At 42.3% G+C, this 19,627-nt stretch overlaps 1 protein-coding gene across 1 annotated transcript in view; it reads left to right on the top strand.

Moving 5' to 3' along the window:
* Positions 1 to 275: 275 nt before the first annotated feature.
* The window catches only part of LOC129345372 (alpha-2-macroglobulin-like protein 1), a 90,176-nt gene continuing 70,824 nt past the window's right edge, over positions 276 to 19,627 (top strand). The window contains exons 1-5 of the mRNA XM_055002497.1: positions 276 to 442; positions 4,397 to 4,580; positions 11,304 to 11,345; positions 12,724 to 12,868; positions 13,640 to 13,692. Of these exons, the coding sequence (XP_054858472.1) occupies positions 375 to 442; positions 4,397 to 4,580; positions 11,304 to 11,345; positions 12,724 to 12,868; positions 13,640 to 13,692 (492 nt within the window). The 5' untranslated portion in view covers positions 276 to 374. The remainder of the gene's footprint in view (positions 443 to 4,396; positions 4,581 to 11,303; positions 11,346 to 12,723; positions 12,869 to 13,639; positions 13,693 to 19,627) is intronic.

The raw sequence follows: 19,627 nt of genomic DNA, 5'->3' as shown, positions 1-19,627 counted from the left end.
TAATTATCGATTTGATCATGTGAGGTCCACAGCAGACCAACATTGCAAGCAAGCACCTGTTTGCAAAAAACATGCCACTTCTGCTTTGTGAGGCCAAATTACGTGTCTCATGTTCCAGCTCTGGGACTCCAGTATCACATGTGAGGATTCTGAACCCTGGTAGGGTGTTCTCTGAATGGGGATGGACAGAGGAGACCCTGGTAGTGTTTACTCAGTCTGGGTTGCAGAGGATAGCAAATAGGCGGTCAATGAACCAGGGAGAACAGCTCAGATGGGTACCAGAGGCTATTTAGGTCTCTGCACCAGGATCCCAGAGCTGACTTTGCAGCGGTTCTGTCTGACTCTCACCTCTGCAGCCTGCCGCAGTCCAAGCCATGGAGGCTGCGCTACTCCTCTGGGGCCTGACTCTGCTATCGGTCACAACTTCAGTGGTTCCAGAGCCGTAAGATTGTGTTTCTTGTCTCTTTGCCAGGCAGAATTAGAGAAGTATGTTAATGTGGCTGGGAGTATCTTAGAGAGAACTTTTGGAGCTGGCGGGTGGCCTGAGGTCAGGTTATCTTCAGAAAGGTATGGAGGAAGATTTTAGATTTAGAACCTGAATTGGTTCTTCTTAATTTGTGGGACAACCCAGAGATCCCAGCAATATGTAAGGAGCTGAGTTCTCTCATGTTAAATGCTGCCAAAGCTGTAATATCAAAATTCTGTAAGTCAAAAATTCCACTCACAAACAATTCAACCCTAGTTCAACAAAATGTGAGAATGAATTTATTTATTTTGGTTCACGACCAGCTTGAAACTAGTAAAATAAGACATTCCCTACAAGTTAAAACTTCAGTTAAAATAGTACAAATGTAAATATTATAAAATCTAATTAGCATATATCACATATCTTACAACAGTTATCATAAATATAAATATAGCCCCACATAAACACTTTAAAATGAGAAAGCAAAGATCTTAAACAGCCACCATATGGTAACCTCCTAAAGTGGTCTGAATTAAAGCCCGGATACGCCTGGTTCGTGTTCGTTGCGTAATTTGATCACCATCGCACAAAATTTAGCTGTTGCCTTAGTAGTGGCTAAAGCTTTGTCTTTTAATAGATTATCTAAACATGCACTGTCCATCACTGTGTCGGCTCTATTTATAATTGGAAAAATCGTCTGAACTCGAATTTCTTTATAGAGAGGACAGTGCAAAAAAACATGTCCCATGGTGTCTACCTCAGCCAGGGGGCAGGGACAGATCCTCTCAGAGCATGGAATCTTTTTATATCTCCCCTCCAAGATCGTTGAAGGCATAGCACTACATCTGGCCAATGTAAAAGCCCTCCTATGGGAGGGAAAATCTAGGATCTTGAGATATTGGGCCATATTCATGCTAAATTTGGTCGCCTCAGGAGCCAAAATGTGATATTTCATTATGGAAAAAAATCACAGACCACATCTCATTTGCTGAGAAACGTAACTTTCCAGCAGATTTCTATGAGAAATGGTCACCTTTTCTGGAATTTATGGAACAGCAAAATAAAGTTTTAAAACAGGTACCAGACAACCTGAAAATTATTGTCATTTATTTTAAGACCTTCTCTACCATACACAATCGCAACTTCTCTGGCTGGTATGTAAACGTCAATGTTAAGTGTTCTGTTCAAGTTGTTCTGAGTTTATATTTTTGTTGTTATATTGTTAAAAATTCAAAATAAAAAACAATTTATAAAAGTGTAAAATTCCATTCTGAGACGACAAAAGGTAAAACTAAACATAAGGCCAGTATGATAACCTATCTAATCCAGCCTATAAAGTACAACGTATGTGGCTGCAGGCTGGGTATAAATGCCAAGCTGTTACAATAATTTAATAATCTATATAACAAATCCAGTGCACGGCTATTATTTTAGCAGAAATAAATCCAGTCCAAAGGCAGGGCACTGGACTACACTAAGGTTCTCGCCCTTTGGAAAAAATATGTGGTATTTCCACAACTGATGTGTTATTTTTGAGGAGGGGAATCTTGTGTACTGTATTTGTTATTGCTATTTCACAACTACCTATTTATATAATTATTAAATTTTGGTAATAGCTTGGCATATGCACACTGCTGCCCCACACGTTGTACTTTATGAATATATCTGTTTGTGGCCGGGCTACTGTTCTTTTCCCTATTGAATCCAGCATTATATTTCACAGAATGACCAAGCAGACTCTTGCAAGCAGAGTGCCACCCCCCACCCCCCAATCTTTGGCCCAAGCTACAAGTGACAAATGAGAGCCAAGCTACAAGTGCCTGGCAAGTGAACAGACTCGTGTGATTGAATGGAGGGCAAGTGGAGCACAAGTGAACAGGGAGGAATGCACATGAGGGCCAAGCTACACATGACGAATGACACTTGAATGGCAAGTGTATTTCTCCCTGTTCACTTGCCCTCCACTCAATCCACTTGCCGTTCAAGTGTAATTCGTCATGTGCAGCTTGGCCCTGGGTCTGTTCACTTGGCGTTCAAGTGTCATTCGTCACTTGTAGCTTGGCCCTCTGCCTGCCGCCAGCATTGGCATTCAGACGGTTACTGCCTCTATGAATTTCAAAGTCTGCTAAATTCCACAAGCCATTCATTTTTGGATGGAAGAAGTTACTTTTTTTTCTGTCTGGAATCAACCGTCCAATGATATTATTTAGGGCTACAAGATCTACTCTTAGGGCCAAATGAAATGTGCACATTTTTTAAAAGTTGCATCTGGGTTCACTGTAGGAACACAGCAGTTATAGGGAGTGGCTGTTGAAAAGGAAAGGGAAGGCTGTTTTGTCTTATAAAACCACCATGGGGGAAGGAGGGGCTCCTGTCTCCTCTCCAAGCTGTCTTCCAGTTCTGAAAGAGTGCTGGGGGAGTTATTTCCCATTTTAGCTGCTCTGAGTGCTCAGAAGAATACTCCATGTGGAGCTTCCACAGGGGTTTTTTTCTGGGAAAAGAGGTGGCAGAACTCTCAAGAAGGAAATGAGGGAGAAACACACGGGAGTCTTTGAAATAATATTATTTTCACGAACTCTGTTCCACCTTGAGCCCACTGAAAAAAAGCCCTGCGCTTCCATAATGGGGAAATAACTTCCTCCCCAGAGCTATTTCAGTGTGGGGAAACAGCTTAAGGGGGGAGGCAGGAGCCCTTCCTCTCCCATGGCGGCATTCCAGGCCCAAACAGGATCTCCCATGAGGCTGTGGGAAAACTGAGCTCGGTCTAGGAAACCTGGACACAACTCTTTAAAAGCGGGTATATCTAGATTTGCCCTCACAGGAGAGAGAGAGAGAGTTCTCTCTATCTGCTTACTCCTCCTCATGTATAATTTTGTACAAATGTCTACCACAACCCCCCACCCTTGTTGGCTAAAGTTTTAGTTGTCTAAAGTGACTTCCAGAGGTTTTCCCCTTTGCAAGCCACCCAGCAATCGCCTGCCATTGGCAGGCAACACGGGCAGGCGTGCAGTGGGTACACTCCTGGAAATGACATCCAGAAGTGACATCATCACGTTGGTGCCAGAAGTGCGCGCACAAAGACCCCCATGCTGGTGAGAACCGGGTCCCTGTCCCCCCACCTCCAGGAGGGTGTGGGAACCTGGTGGCAACCCTACACTTAAGCAATGATCAGAGTAACTCAATTATAGAATTAATAGCCCATGGACACGGTGAAGGCCACGAGCACAGCTGGCTTTAAAAGGGGATGAGTCACATTCATGGAGATGAGATCCATCAAGGGCTACTAGCCACGGTGACTGAAGTGCACCATCACACCCTGATGGAATACATCGATGAGTTTCCGTAGGAGAAGGGAACAACAGAGCCTTGCTCTCTACTTTCTGTTTGTTGCCCTGCCAGGGCAACTGGTGGGCCACTATATGAAAGAGGATGCTGAACTAGATAGTCTTATCTGGCAGGGGCTTCTTCAGGTTAGGTCAGTTCCTACTTAAGCCAATTTAGGAGTCAGTGTATCTCTGGCCTCCAATTAGGCCAGGGAAAGTCGGAGGATAATAATATAGGTTGAAAACAGCTGGGTGACCTTGGGTCAGTCACAGCTCTCTCAGAGCTCTCTCAGCCCTACCCACCTCATAGGGTGTTTGTTGTGGGGATAATAATAACATACTTTGTAAACCGCTCTGAGTGGGTGTTAAGTCATCCTAAAGGGCGGTATATAAATCGAATGTTATTATTATGTTATTAAAACCCTGAAAGCTTCCCTTCCTTCTAGGAAATGAGTTTGCTTTTTCTTTGGTAGGGGGTCTCTTCCTATCTATAGGCCTCCATGGGGTCTCTCATTTCCCTTCATGCAAGTAATCTGAAGGTAACCTCGGTAAAATCTGAGTGGAGTGGTTCATGCTCTTGGTAAGTTTCTTTTCCTTTCTCTTCCAGTCATTATCTGGTAGCCTTCCCAGCGGTCATTCGTTATCCCAATACTGAAAAGTTCTGCGTACTTCTACGATCGCTCCCTGAGAATGTCCACCTGGAAGTAATGTTGGAGATGAAGTCCGGGAATCACACACTGGTGGAGAAGGACGTGGAGAAGCCACATCATTTTGAATGCATTAGTTTCCAGGTATGTTTTCCCACTGCTAGAGACTCGATAGATAGCACCACATTTTTTAAAAGCGAAAGGAAGGGTAGATGGAATGAGCTGAGGAAGTGTGATATGATCTTGCATTCATAGTTAACACTTTTTGTCCAACAGGTAAAGTCCATCATGAGCCTTATTCAAAATTTTCTGTGTAAGCAGCCAAATGTCTTGAAAGAGGTCCTTATGCAGTAATACACAATTATTGTATATAACTAAGGTAATACTGTCATTTGTCCACTGGTGGATGGACAGCAGATACAAGCCTGTAATATTAATCATTTGGCTTTCAACAATGCTTGAAGAATCAATCTTTTTACCCTCTTTAAGATTTCATAGACTTGAATTGTAGTCTGGTCAGGCATGTATTGCTGCAAATTTCAGTCTCGTCTCAGCTCAATTAATCCTTGCAAAACTTCTTGCTAAAATCGTTGGCCGTTTTCACACGTCTTAACGGCCACACAAAATCGCACAAAACTCCTGGAATTATGGTGTCTTCTTGGCGCGATTTCCTGTGATAACCCCAGTTTGTGTCATGAATCAATGCATAAATTATACTGAAATAAGAAAATATAATCCATTCGATTAATATAGAACTATGATAGACTTTGGCACCTATACAGAATCTGGGCCACCTAATCTGTGATCTAAGGCTCATGGTTCAAGAAGAGAAAGGCAATACAGGATCCCTAAGATCTGCCCGAAATTTTCTGAAGAACAGGAGTAATAAAATTATGGCTAAGGTCATAATAAAAATGGCAGTACGTTAGGACATGCGCAACAGTTTCAGCTCCCCCACTTTCATAAGGGCATGTACGTTCATGGTATGATACACTGCAATAGCGCAGAGACTGGGGCACTTAATTGAGCCAAAGTGAAAAGTTTTTATTATATTATTTTTATTTTAGTACAACAGATGACAAGCAAAAATTCACATAAAGAAATAAGAACATAAACATGAAAAACAAAAAAAGAACAAATGAAAAAGAGCATCGGTCGGAGACATACCATTTTGGACATTTTACAAAATTTCTTTAATCAATAACTCTTCCGTAATACTCATATCTTTAACTTTGACTTTACTGCGAAGATATCTGCATTTTTCCATATTTCAGCCTATTATTTATTGCCCGCCTTACACATCTAATTTTCAAATCCGTAAATCATTAACTCTGACTTCTCTTTTACATACAGAAAGTCCATGAAAGGTTTCCAAGTCTTCCCAAAGTTGGCTGTCGTTTTATCCCTCAGCAACTCCGTTAGCTTTGCCATTTTCGCAATCTCCAGCATTTTCATTAACCAGTCATCTACTGGAAGTTTATTCGATTTCCAATATTGTGCGTAGACTAATCTTGCAGCCGTTTTCATATATCTAATCAAAATTCCAAATTAACTTTCTATTGAATTATCCACTAAGCTCAATAGGCACCATCTCTGGCTTTAATTGTAAGTTACGCTTTAGTATTTTTTGCATTGTTAAGTATATTTGTTTCCAATACTTTTTAGCAATGGGGCAGATCCACCATATATGGTAGAAGGAATCCTAATTTTTTTTTTGGCATTTCCAACATTTATTTGACACCCCATTAAACATCTTAGCTAATTTTTGTGGGGTCATGTACCTACCACCTGTACATCATTTTATAAAAATTCTCTTTCAGATTGTAACATTATGTAAATTTTAGACCATAATTCCACATTTTCTTCCACTGCTCCATATGGATATTATATCCAAATTTTTGGCCCATTTAATCATGTAATCCTTGTTCTTCTTCCAGTCCCATTTTTAACACAAATTTATACATTCTAGATATTAAGTGATCTTCTTTTGTACATAACTTTTTCAAATGTACTAGTTGTTTCTTCCATACCATACATTTTAAGGTCATTTTTAAACCTTTCTGATAGTTATATACACAAATCACTGACAATCCAGGCCTTTCTCTTTCAGTTCCTCTCTTGAGTGCATTTTTATTCCCCCTTGTGAGAAATTACATAAATCATAATATGTTAACTACTTATCTTTATGTAATATTTCTCTTCTAAATAGTACCTCATGTGGTGAAAGCCACAGTGGTGTTTTTATTGTTACTCTTGCCTTAAACTTATTCCAGATTCTTATCAGGGCTTGGCGTATAATATGATTCTTAAAGTCTACATTGCAGAGGAGTTAGCCGTGTTAGTCTGTAGTAGCAAAATCAAAAAGAGTCCAGTAGCACTTTTAAGACTAACCAACTTTATTGTAGCATAAACTTTTGAGAATCAAGTTCTCTTCATCAGATGCATCTGACAAAGAGAACTGTGATTCTCAAAAGCTTATGCTACAATAAAGTTGGTTAGTCTTAAAGGTGCTACTGGACTCTTTTTGAAAGTCTACATTTATTTTGATTTTATTGTACCCCAGGTAGCTATGCCACCCATACCTTAAATCAAAGTGAAAAGTTTTTATGAATTTGGGAATTAGCAGATTGGCCAAATAATTAGCAGAAACTTCTTGTCCTTGAAGAAATGATATTTTGTGAGAAGACTTAAATGATCTTGTAATGCAATAAGTAAGTAGGATAAGAGTATTAAGCTAACTCTACAAAAGTATAACAAAATTACATATATTTATTATAATGTGTACACGTAAGAATAATTAAAAATTTTAAAAGGTAAAAGTCTGGATATCAGACAGCATGGTAAAAACACACACTGTTATAATATAACATATACAAGGATGGATCAAATGACCAAAAACAATTGTATTCAAATAATAAGTATCAAATAGACAACTGATGGACTATCTAAAACAAATGGACCATATGCGTTTCAGCTGCTAAAAGGCCTTCCTTAGTGGTCAATAATATACAATAATATAATATATTATATATAATTATTATATAATATATATTATAATTATATAACAAGCCACACACATCCAGAAGTAATTAATTAAGTAATTAATTTAAACCAGTAATAATAATTGTAATTCAATAACCCAAATCCTTTGCTAAATCATTGATTTGATTTTTGAGTAGCTGAGGACTATTAAGCTACCCAGAGAATACCCTCAAATCAGTAGTTTCTCTGAAAGGAGCTTTTCCCATTTGGACTGAAAAGCATCTATTAGTATTGAAAACCTATATGCATCACTGTGTCATAGCATGATGCTCATACACAATTGTGTGGTGTAGTGGCTAAAATGATGGGCTAGGATCTAGGCAACATAGGTTCTATTCCCTGCTCTGCCATGAAAGCTTACTGGGTGACCTTGGGTCAGCCACACAGCCTCACCTACCTCACAGGGTTGTGGTGAGGATAAATTGGAGGAGAGGGGAAGGTTGTAAGCTGCTTTGGGACCCTGTTGTGGAGAAACATGGGGTCTTTGAGGTCTCCTGTACTCTGAGAAGAAACCAGAGAGGTTGAGTAAACAAAAGACAGAAATAGTGTATGATGAAATATGGGAATGAAGCCAATTCCATTATGTGCACAGAACATAAAACCAAAGTTTAAGCTGTTGACCCCTCAAAAACCAAATACAAATGTGCACATGCAATAAGATAAGACAAAGTGCCAAGTAAGATAAAAAACAATCCAATCATTTTTGGCACAAATCCTTCAGTGATTTACATTATTATATACATAATTAACACTCTCACCTGGATAGATTAGGAGCCAAGCTACAAGTGACAAATGACAAGTGGAGGGCAAGTGAATGGCAAGTGGACAGGGAGGAATGCACGTGAGTCTGTTCACTTGCCAGGCAAGTGTCATTTGTCACTTGTAGCTTGGCACAAAAAGAGCCTGATCTCATCAGATCTCAGAAGCTAAGCAGGGCCGGCCTTGGTTAGCAATTGGATGGGAGACCTCCAGTGAAGACCAGGTTGCAGGCAATGGCAAACCACCTCTATTTGTCTCTTGCCATGAAAACCCACCAGGGTCGCCATAAGTCAACTCTGACGTGAGGGCCGGATTTCACTTCATTTCATCTCACTCATACCGTGGAAAACATGATACACCACAGGGACTAGCTGTATGGATCTTGCCAAGTAATTTACGAAAGACTTCACTGGTTGTTTTTTTGAAACTTTATTGTAAAGACCTAGCGTCATGATATTATGAAGGCTGTGTTAGGAATAAGACACATGCAAAACCCAGTCATGCATATACTTCAGAGATAACTGGTTCCCCTTTTGGGGACTGGGCATTCAGGCTTAGAGCACTCCAGGCTAATCTGCCAGGCTCTCAGAGGCACAACCTTGAAAAGAACCTGCAAGCTAACTTTGGGAGAGAAACCCAATGCCTCCCCGCTTGAGACAGATGGCAGATGTCAACATCCTGACACCAGTAAGATGATCATTTTAAAAATCTGTTAAAAAAAAAAGACAGAGAGATCATTAATGTCATAAAATCAAATGAAAAAGCAATCATACTTAAAAATACATATACATACTTGAAATATATAATGAACTCCTTATAACAAAACCCAAGGCTTCAATTATTTCGTTCACATTTGGAGGTCACCAGGGCTTTTTTCAGCAGGAATGCGGTGGAACGGAGTTCTGGAACCTCTTGAAAATGTTCACATGGCTAGCGGGCCCGCCCCCTGATCTCCAGACAGAGGGGAGTTGAGATTGCCCTCTGCGCCGCTAATGGAAGTAACCATTAAACAAATTTGGCATTAAACAACTGCCAAATTGTTGATCTCCTAACAAAAATATGTGACATCTCTAAAACCAGCCTTCTTCCTGGAAGGTAGCCAATTGAATGTTAATGATGTGGAGAGCCAAGAGAATCCAGAACAACAAGCTTGTATTCAGCCTGAATAAATTAGGAGGAAATATTGGTAGAATTCTTTTGTGTGTGGAAGAACATGCCTTGCTGAGGAAGTCAGAATGGCTTTTCCAAGAGGAAGGCACGTTCTATGACACAGGTCAGAGATAACAAATAAAATGCCAGTCACTGAATACTATTATGTAAATCTTTGGTGTGGTAGCATTTGTATTACTGGTGGGTACAGTCCTAGTTGCCCCCAACTAAAAAAAATACTGGAAAAGGGGCAGAAAAAAATAGCCCCAAAGGACTGACGGATGAGAGCCTCTTACCTATGAGAAAAGGATTTTGGGCTTTTAGGGGGAAAGACAGCTAAGGAGGGGCATGATAAAAGCTTATTAAAAAGTGGCTTTTCTTCCTTTCCCATTATATCAAAATTCTGGGTTACTCAATGCTGGTGATAAATTGAGCAGAAAAACAACAAAAAACAACAACCCCTTGTTCATATGACATGCTATTTATTAAATTTGCTGTCCCAAGGTATGAAAATGGCCATTGGCTTAAAATACATTCGAAAACAAGTGAATGGAAAAATGTCAAAGGCAGCAGCCATAATGCTTAAATGGAATCTCCATTTTCAGTAGTAGGAATTGGGAGGCATCCATAAGGAAAATCAAAAAGAGTCCAGTAGCACTTTTAAGACTAACCAACTTTATTGTAGCATAAGCTTTCGAGAATCACAGTTCACTTCGTTAGATGCATGAGGAAGATCCATAAGGAAGATCATCATCGTCGTCGATTATTATTATTATAGTACCAAGACCAACGTACAAAAATTATGTTACCAAACCACTTATCAATAAAAAGAAAACCATCAGTGTTTTAAGAACTTTAAAAATACATTTCACGTCTATTAAAAATTACTGTACAGAATCTGGCTACTTGCCGTTTGATCATGTGGTTTTTATCGGCTAAATAAAGCTTTGCTTTATTTGTAGTTATATGACTGGGAATCCTGTCTAATAGTGGAGTAATAATTTTTAAACGAACCTCTCCATAGAATGGGCAACTGAAGAACATGTGCTCTGCAGACTCTACCTCTCCCAAAGGACATAGACACAGCCTTTCTGCCTAGGGGATTTTGTTGTACCTACTCTCAACAACCACTGATGGAAAAGCAGAACACCAGGCCAAAGAAAATGGCCTTCTGAAATTATTTACATCCACAGAGGCCAGATACTTGGCTGGCTCAAGAGTACCTTTATATTTTATCAGCACACCCATTTTAGATGCGTTAGAGATGTCCGATTGGCGCTCAATGTCTTCAATTCTTTGTTTAATTAACACTGTGGCTCTTTCAGCCCCCTGAGTTAGGAGCACCTGAGGAGAGAAACCTATTTTTGTAATATACCTATAAACCGCCTTAAGCTAGCTGGATTTAAATTTGTCATGGAGAATCAAGGAGAGCAAACCCTGAGGATAGAAAAAAGCTTTCGGCCACATATGAATGGACTGGATACTCACCCTAGCTTCAAACCTCAAGTTTCCAGACTCCACTCGCATAAGGAAGATCTAATGTTTTCTCTTTATTTTCCAGAGGCATCTGAATAGACTTTGGTCTTAAGAATAATGGCTGCTTTCTGTTCCTTTTAATCAGGGCTTTTTTCTGGGAAAAGAGGTGGTGGAACTCAATGGGTTGCCCTCGGAGAAAATGGTCACATGGCTGGTGGCCCCGGAGCACGGAGGGCAATCTAAACTCCCCTCTGTCTGGAGATCAGGGGGCGGGGCCACCAGCCATGTGACCATTTTCAAGAGGTTCTGGAACTCCGTTCCCCCGTGTTCCCCCTGAAAAAAAGCCCTGCTTTTAATAATGATTATGATTAGAGCTTGTCTATAACAAAATAGAATAATGTGCTATGAGGCTCATTATCGCTCTCTCTCTCTCTCTTTCAGGTCCCACTCTTCTCTCCCAAGGAAAGAGAGCTACATGAAATAGTAAGTCTCACATCTACCAACTCCCCTCCTCCTCCCAAATATATTCTGGGCTCTAAGTACAGTTGCCAGCCTCCAGGTGAAGCCTGGAGATCTCCTGGCATTACAGCTGCTCCCCAGATAACAGAATTCAGTTCCCCTGGAGAAAATGGCTGTTTTGGAGGGTGGACTGTGTGCCATTATACACCAGTGAGGTGCCTCCCCTCCTCAAGCTCCCCACAAAAATATCCAGGAAATGGAATTTCCCAGCCCAGAATTCACAACCCTAGCCATAGGGCAAGAATTCATATATTAGGAGAAAGTCAGGAAGAGGGTTATGAATAGAGTTGCCAGGTTCCTAAGGTCTCCTGGTGGAAGGAGGGGGTGTTACTCACTGGGAGCAGCATTTTCACTCACACGCAAAGAGCATGCGCTCCCGATGTGATGACGTCAATTTCTGGAGTGCTCCCATGCTCTGCATGGGGCCGATTCAGCCCACTGGGGGCCAAAAATTGGTCCCCCGCAAAGCATGGGAGCGCTCCAGCGGTCGGTGTGATGACATCACTTCAGGAAGTGACATCGTTGCACCCTGCTGGGAGTATGCCCACCGCATGCTTGCTTGGGTTGCCTGCCGGTGGTGGCCGACCGCTGGGTGATTTGTCAGCAATCAGCGGCCAAGTGAGAACCCTATTTATGAAATGGTTTGTGAGGGAAAGGAAGGGGGAACAAGGTGGGACAGACTGGGAAGAGCAAAGGATGAAATCTCCAAAACGGCTTGGGAGTTAGGGTTGCCAGGTCCCTCCCCCCTCCTGCTGGGAGGGTAGGCTTCCAGGCACTTACCTCATGTCAAGCATGAGGTTTTTCTTCGTGTGTGCCTGCCCCGGGGCAAATGCGATGACCATCACTTCTGGAAGTGATGTCACCATGCCCCCAGGGAGTGTGTGCATGGTACATGTTCCCTGGGTGCCTGCCAGTGGTGGGTAACCTCCAGGCAGTGGGGGTTGCTACCTCCTACCAATCGCTGGGTGATCACTGCGCGAGGGGGCAAATCCCTGGAAGTCTGCCCGCCATCAGCGGGCACCTGGGAACCCTATTGGGAGTGGCAAGAGGAAGATGGGGTCAACAGGGAGGTGGTCCTTGGGCACCTAGGCAAGAGGAGCCCAGTTTGGGAGGAATTTCAGTTTGGGATTCTCCCATGAAAAGAATATCTGCTATTCCCTCCCTACTTTTTCCCTTGTCCTCCCATATTCCTATATGAGAAAACTAATAAAAAGCTGTTAAAAAAAAAAAGAGCAGAAAAGATCCGGTTCAGCAGCAAAGAGCCTTTGCTTCACTTTCAAAATGGCCTCCCGTTTCCTGGTGTCCCATAACTGAGAGCACTTTTGTTCTTTGCTTTGTGGAGGAGGAAGAGGTGGCCCACGTGCACGTCCACATTCACAAGGGCGACAGCGTGAGCTTTGAGGGCCGGAAGAAGGTGTTGGTCAGGAGAGCTCACACGCGGCACATCATCGAGCCAGACAAGCCCTTTTACAAGCCTGGAGAAACAGGTAGGCCTTACCCGCCAGTGGCCCCCGGAGGCCTGGCCCAGCCTGCATAGGCTTCTGCCCCACCTTCTGGGCTGCTAGCAGGGAGGGAGAATAAGGCTGGAGGGAGCAGAGTGGCTCTGCTGGACCCAAGAGCCCAGAGGAGTGCAGGCCCAGCAGGGGCAAACAAGAGTCACTGGGCAAGGTGGGGTTGCCAGTCCGCTGCTGGGGGTAGAGAATCCCCCGGTGGAGGCAGGGGATTCCCCACTCCCACCCTCCACCCCCTGCCTCCGCTTACCTGGATGGTGCGAGGGAATGAGCCTCCCAGGGCGTGCTTCCGGGGGGCATGCTCCTGGGCAGTGCAGTGTGCTCCTGCGTGCCGTAGCTGCCCGATGCAGGCCTGATTCAACCCGAATTCAGCTGCTGCAGAGAGTGGGGGTATTCTTGTGCTCTGCAGCAGCCCAATTTGGCCCGATCCAACTCCCTGTGGAGCACAGGAGTGCTCCCAGGGTTGCATGTGACCCACGTGATGATGTCACTTCCCGGAAGTGGCATCATCACGCAGGCCAGGAACGTGCGAGGGGAATGCTACAAGGGAGGTGTCAGGCCACCTGGGGGGGGGGGGTAAGGGGACCTAGAACCTCTAGCACTAGGGGAACCCTGGCTTCAAACAAGTTGGGGAGGGGAAAAGATTGCAGAGCAACGAGGGAGGTGGGGGGACTGCAGTGGGAGAGCCCGCTGCCCCAACAAAATTACTATCACAGCTAATAATTTTTTGGATCTTTCCTTTCTCAGTAAAGTTCCGAATTGTGAGGCTTGATGAAGACTTTAAGGCCATTAAGAAGAATGTAAGTGTTGGTTCTTGCGATAAGAAGCCCAGGCATGTGTGATGTTGTTTGTAAAGATCTATTGCGTCTTAAAGTAGGAGGCATTGCAGGCGGGCCCATAGAAATGGCATAAGATAGGGTGCCATCCTCCAGGTGGTGGCTGGAGACCTCTCAGAATTACTACTGATCTCCAGGCCAGAGAGGTCACTTCCTCTGGAGAAAATGGCTGCTCTGGAGAGTGGCATTATACCTCACTGAAGCCCCTCCTCTCCAAAACCCCTTCTTCTCCAAGCTCCACCCCCAAATCTCCAGGAATTTCTCAACCTGGAGCTGGCAACCCTAGCATAAGGTACACTGGATGGGGAGGCGAGCCCCTGCTCTCCAACAGGCCAAACCCTGAGAGTGGGCCGATGATATCATGCATGGAGCCCAGAGATTTAATATTGATAAGCAGTCTTAATGGTCGTTCTTTCACACAAGACGCTGCTAGGCCTTGTACCATACCGGAGAATGTGCGTTATGGTCACACTGTGTGGCTGTGAAGAGATGGAGTAGTCACCGTGTAGTCACATAAAAAATAGCATGGAGTAAGTGCTACATGCAAACTGTAGCTGAGGGCCAAGCTACAAGTGACCAATGACACTTGAACGACAAGTGAACAAAACATTTAATAAACCCACTGTGTTTAAAAAGGCTACTGAGAGCCAAGCTACAAGTGACGAATGACACTTGGCTGGCAAGTGAGCAGACTCACGTGTACTCCTCCCTGCTCACTTGCGCTCCACTTGCGCTCCACTTCAAGTGCCAATCATTGCCTTCTTCTGTGCAGCAGTTAATGCAAGCAGACATGCAGAGACATCTTCAAAGAAGCAACTGCATATGCAGGAGAGAGCTCATAGCTTCCAGCCTATCACTCTGAGGCCCTTCCCCTGAGCCCCAAAGACTCAGGGCCAAAGGCTTGTAATTGGGGAGGGGAGTATCTTAAATTAATTTGAAATAACAAAACATTTAATAAATCCACTGTGTTTAAAAAGGCTACTGAGAGCCAAGCTACAAGTGACGAATGACACTTGGCTGGCAAGTGAACAAACTCACGTGTACTCCTCCCTGTTCACTTGCCATTCACTTGCGCTCCACTTGTGCAAAAGGAGCCATCTGAGAAGAGCTGAAACAGGAAGTTCTGAACTACTTCTCAAAAGGAGCCATCTGAGAAGAGCTCCGGTGTGGAGCACAAGTGAATGGCAAGTGACCAGGGAGGAATACACGTGAGTCTGTTCACTTGCCAGCCAAGTGTCATTCGTCACTTGTAGCTTGGCCCTTAATGTATTGATTTCAATTGGACTGGACAGTAAGTCCCAGGGACTTCTATTCGACCAAATAATGTTTGCACTTTGCAACCATAAAGCTACATTGTCATCAGAAATGATAATATTTCCCACGTCTCTATGTGAGGTCTCTAAGAGCCAAGCTACAAGTGACGAATGACACTTGAACGGCAAGTGAACAAACTCACGTGTACTCCTCCCTGTTCACTTGCCATTCACTTGTGCTCCACTTGTGCAAAAGGAGCCATCTGAGAAGAGCTGAAACATGAAGTTCTGAACTACTTCTCAAAAGGAGCCATCTGAGAAGAGCTCCAGTGTGGAGCACAAGTGACTGGCAAGTGAACAGGGAGGAATACACGTGAGTCTGTTCACTTGCCAGGCAAGTGTCATTCGTCACTTGTAGCTTGGCCCTTAATGTATTGATTTCAATTGGACTGGACAGTAAGTCCCAGGGACTTCTATTCGACCAAATAATGTTTGCACTTTGCAACCATAAAGCTACATTGTCATCAGAAATGATAATATTTCCCACGTCTCTATGTGAGGTCTCTAAGAGCCAAGCTACAAGTGACGAATGACACTTGAACGGCAAATGAACAAACTCACGTGTATTCAGAGGCCTGCATTCCTTCACACAGGCAAGTTACAGCAAGGTCCAAGTGAAACCAAGTTCATTTTTTCTGCTCCTACCCCCCTTCCATGGCCCCACCTACTCCCAAGGCCAATTCCCCACTGCAAACAGAGAAGAATCCAAAAATTTGTATGACTCCAATATTTTACCCAATATCCTGCTGACTTTTGTCTGCAGACATTCAAGAGCAGAAAAACAATCAAGAAACAAGTAAAGAGCCTGTGGATAAAAAGTAATGCAAGTGAATTTTGTCAGAAAGGGGTTAAGTTAAGTTAATCAACTTCACCTGTTTTGCTCCCCCCCCCCCCCACAATTCCTTCCCTGGAAATCTGGAGAAAATATTTTAACACATTTCCATTATACGTCTGCAATGAAAAGGGCTAGAGATAGAATTTTTTTAAAAAAAACATTAAAGGTATGTGTGCAGGGAAGGGGCATGGTATATTTCTGAGGGTGCATTGCTCCCAGATACCCCTGTAACTATGGGCTTGCTGCCCCTCACCCTGCTGATTGGCAGTGTGCTAGTTTTGCCCCGATACTAGATCAAAGTGCATCTTTATGGAGTCAAGGAATGGGTGAAGCTGAGAGACGTGAAGGGAACCAACCAGCCAGGGCATACAACAGGTCAGGACAGGTGTGGCTAACAGGAAGAAAAGACTCAATGCCTTTGGAAGAAAGGAAGGAACTGCTTGCTATGAAGTGGCACAAGATGGCAGCCAGCAGGGCTTTTTTTCAGCTGGAATGCGGTGGAACGGCGTTCCGGCACCTCTTGAAAATGGTCACATGGCCGGTGGCCCCGCCCCCTGATCTCCAAACAGAGGGGAGTTGAGATTGCCCTCTGCGCCACTGGCACGGAGGGCAATCTCAACTCCCCTCTGTCTGGAGATCGGGGGGCGGGGCCACCAGCCATGTGACCATTTTCTCTGAGGGCAACCCACTGAGTTCCACCACCTCTTTTCCCAGGAAAAAAGCCCTGGCAGCCAGCGAGGAGCAGCCCAAGGCTCCTCTTCCTCTTCCAGAGATTGGGTTGAGTTCCTTTTTTTTTTTTTGAAAATTTTTTTATTGGGTTAGAATCCGTTATTTTTACATTTACATTCAGTTTTTCCCAAGTTTTTCGTTTCTAACCCCCTCCCTTTCCCCCCCTTTTGTTGACTTCCAACAGCTTTCCCACCCTTTGTCCTTTTTCCCTTACTTCTATTAATTTCCTCTATCTAAAACAGATATACATTCTCCATTATATTAAGCAGTACATCCTTAACTACTTTTCTTGTTATATACCCAAACTATAAGTCCTTGTTTCCATCTTGGATAAACATTTTTAAATATTTCTACATATCATAAACCTATATATCATAAACCATAAAAATCTTACATTCAGATCAAACAATTTGACTTATTCTCTATATATTACTCATTCTATCTTTTTATGGTAATTCTATATAGCTCATCACATAGTCAATCAATTTGACTCTTCTATATATTCAGTTTGGTGCATTATATAGATCTTATCAAAGAAAGAAAATACTGTTGGTTACTCAATCCTTATATTTAAACCTTGTCATTAATTATTTTCTATCAATGTTCTATCTATTAAGCTATATATATCTATATATATATCAATCTGTTAATCTAACTGCTTATAAATTCACATTTATCTCTTCCTCCCCCGGTAAAGTCACCCCCCTCTACATTTTATTATACTTCAGTAGTTCTCAAACTGCCACAGTTTTCCTCCCACCTCCCACTTCTTCTCCAGATATTGTTTCAGCTTCTCCCAATCTGTGTTGAACTGCCCTGAGTCCAGATCTCTCAGTTTTCTTGTCATCTTGTCCATTTCAGCCATATACAGCAATTTGTAGATCCAATCTTCAATAGTTGGCACTTTTCGTACTTTCCATTTTTGCGCATACAAAAGTCTAGCTGCTGCTGTCATATAAAATATCAACCTCCTATGATGGGCTGGAATTCCCTCCATTCCCAAGTTTAGTAGCAGGAGTTCTGGGTTCTTATTTATTTGAAACTGTAAAATTTCACTCATTTCTCTTATTATTTCCCCCCAGTACTGCCTGGCTACCTCACATGACCACCACATATGATAGAGGGAGCCCTCATGCTTCTTACATTTCCAGCATTTATTAGAAGTGTTCAAATTCCCTAGCGCAATCTTCTTTGGTGTCATGTACCAACGATAAATCATTTTGTAAATGTTCTCTTTAATATTAGTACATGTCGTTGTCTTCATTGTAGTTTTCCACAAGTATTCCCATGCCTCCATTTTTATTTCTTTATTAAAATTTATAGCCCATTTCACCATCTGTGTTTTAACTGTCTCGTCCTCGGTATACCATTTCAACAGTACTTGGTATACCTTGGATATTCTTTTCTTGTCTTCTTTAAGAAGGGTCTGCTCTAGTTCCGAGTTCTCTGTTCGTATGCCCCCCTTTACAGAGTCCGAATTGTATAAGTCTCTAATCTGTCTATACTGGAACCAGTCATAATTAGGTGATAGTTCTTCTTGCGTCTTTATTCTAAGTTTAGATGCTTCAGTTTTAGTTATTTCTTTGTACGTTAAACATTGTTGTTCATTATCAACAGCTCTCGGATCTATCACCTCATATGGAACCACCCACAAGGGGGTTCCTTCTTGTAGGTAAATTCTATACTTCTTCCAGATTATATATAGACTTCTCCGTACAAAATGGTGCAGGAACATCGAGTTGACCTTTACTTTGTCATGCCATAGGTATGCGTGCCATCCAAAAAAATTTTTATATCCCTCTAGGGCTAATAGTTTCTTGTTCTTTAGTGTCATCCACTCTTTCAACCAAACTAGGCAGATTGCATCATGATAAAGTCTCAGGTTGGGCAGTTGCATTCCGCCTCTTTCCTTTGCATCTTGTAAAACTTTTACTTTCACTCGAGGCTTCTTGCCTGCCCAAACAAAATCTGATATTTTCCTCTGCCATTTTTCAAATTGTTTAGAGTCTCTGATGATTGGTATTGTCTGTAGCAAAAACATTACTCTTGGTAACACATTCATCTTAACTGCTGCAATCCTGCCCAACCATGACAAATTCAGTCTATTCCATTTGATCAAGTCTCTCTCTATCTGAGTCCATAGTTTTTCATAGTTGTTTTTAAATAAATCTATATTCTTTGCAGTCAGTTCAATTCCCAAATATTTCACCTTACTTGTTACTTCACAGTCCGTTATTTCCGTTAACAATTGTTGTTTCTGCTTAGTCATATTTTTGCATAATATCTTTGACTTCTTTTTGTTAATATAAAAACCTGCCAAGTCTCCAAACTCCTTGATCTTATCTATCACTTTTGGCATGTTCTCCAATGGGTCCTCTACAATTAACATTATGTCATCCGCGAATGCTCTGACCTTGTATAAATAGTCCTTTATTTTTATTCCACGAATTTCCTCATCTTGACGTATTTGTATCATCAGAATCTCCAATACTAAAATGAACAACAATGGAGATAACGGGCAACCTTGTCTTGTTCCTTTACTAATCGTCAATTTCTTAGTCAATTCATCATTCACTACAATTGCTGCAGTCTGGTCTCTGTAAATTTCCTTAATTGCTCTGATGAATCTTTCTCCCAATTGTAGCTTTTCCATAGTGGCAAACATAAAGTCCCAGTTTAAATTGTCAAACGCTTTTTCAGCGTCTACAAAGAAGAAACCAACCTCTTTGTCACAACGCTTATCATAATATTCAATAGCATTGATCACTGTCCTTAAATTGTCTCTTATTTGTCTGTCTGGCAAAAAGCCTGCTTGTTCCTCCTCTATGACTTCCGAGAGCCACCCCTTCAGTCTCTCCGCCAATATCTTCGCAAAAATTTTATAGTCATTGTTGAGTAGTGATATAGGCCTATAATTTTTCACGTTAGTCAGGTCTTGGCCCTCTTTTGGGATCAATGATATATTCGCTTCACTCCAAGTATCTGGAATCCTTTGATCCCTGAAAACTCCATTCATCACCTC

The sequence above is a fragment of the Eublepharis macularius genome, chromosome 18, assembly GCF_028583425.1.
Source record: "Eublepharis macularius isolate TG4126 chromosome 18, MPM_Emac_v1.0, whole genome shotgun sequence".
NCBI classification, from domain to species: Eukaryota; Metazoa; Chordata; class Lepidosauria; order Squamata; family Eublepharidae; genus Eublepharis; species Eublepharis macularius.
The sequence above is the reverse complement of the archived record's forward strand: the minus strand, read 5'-3'. Positions and strand labels throughout refer to the sequence as shown.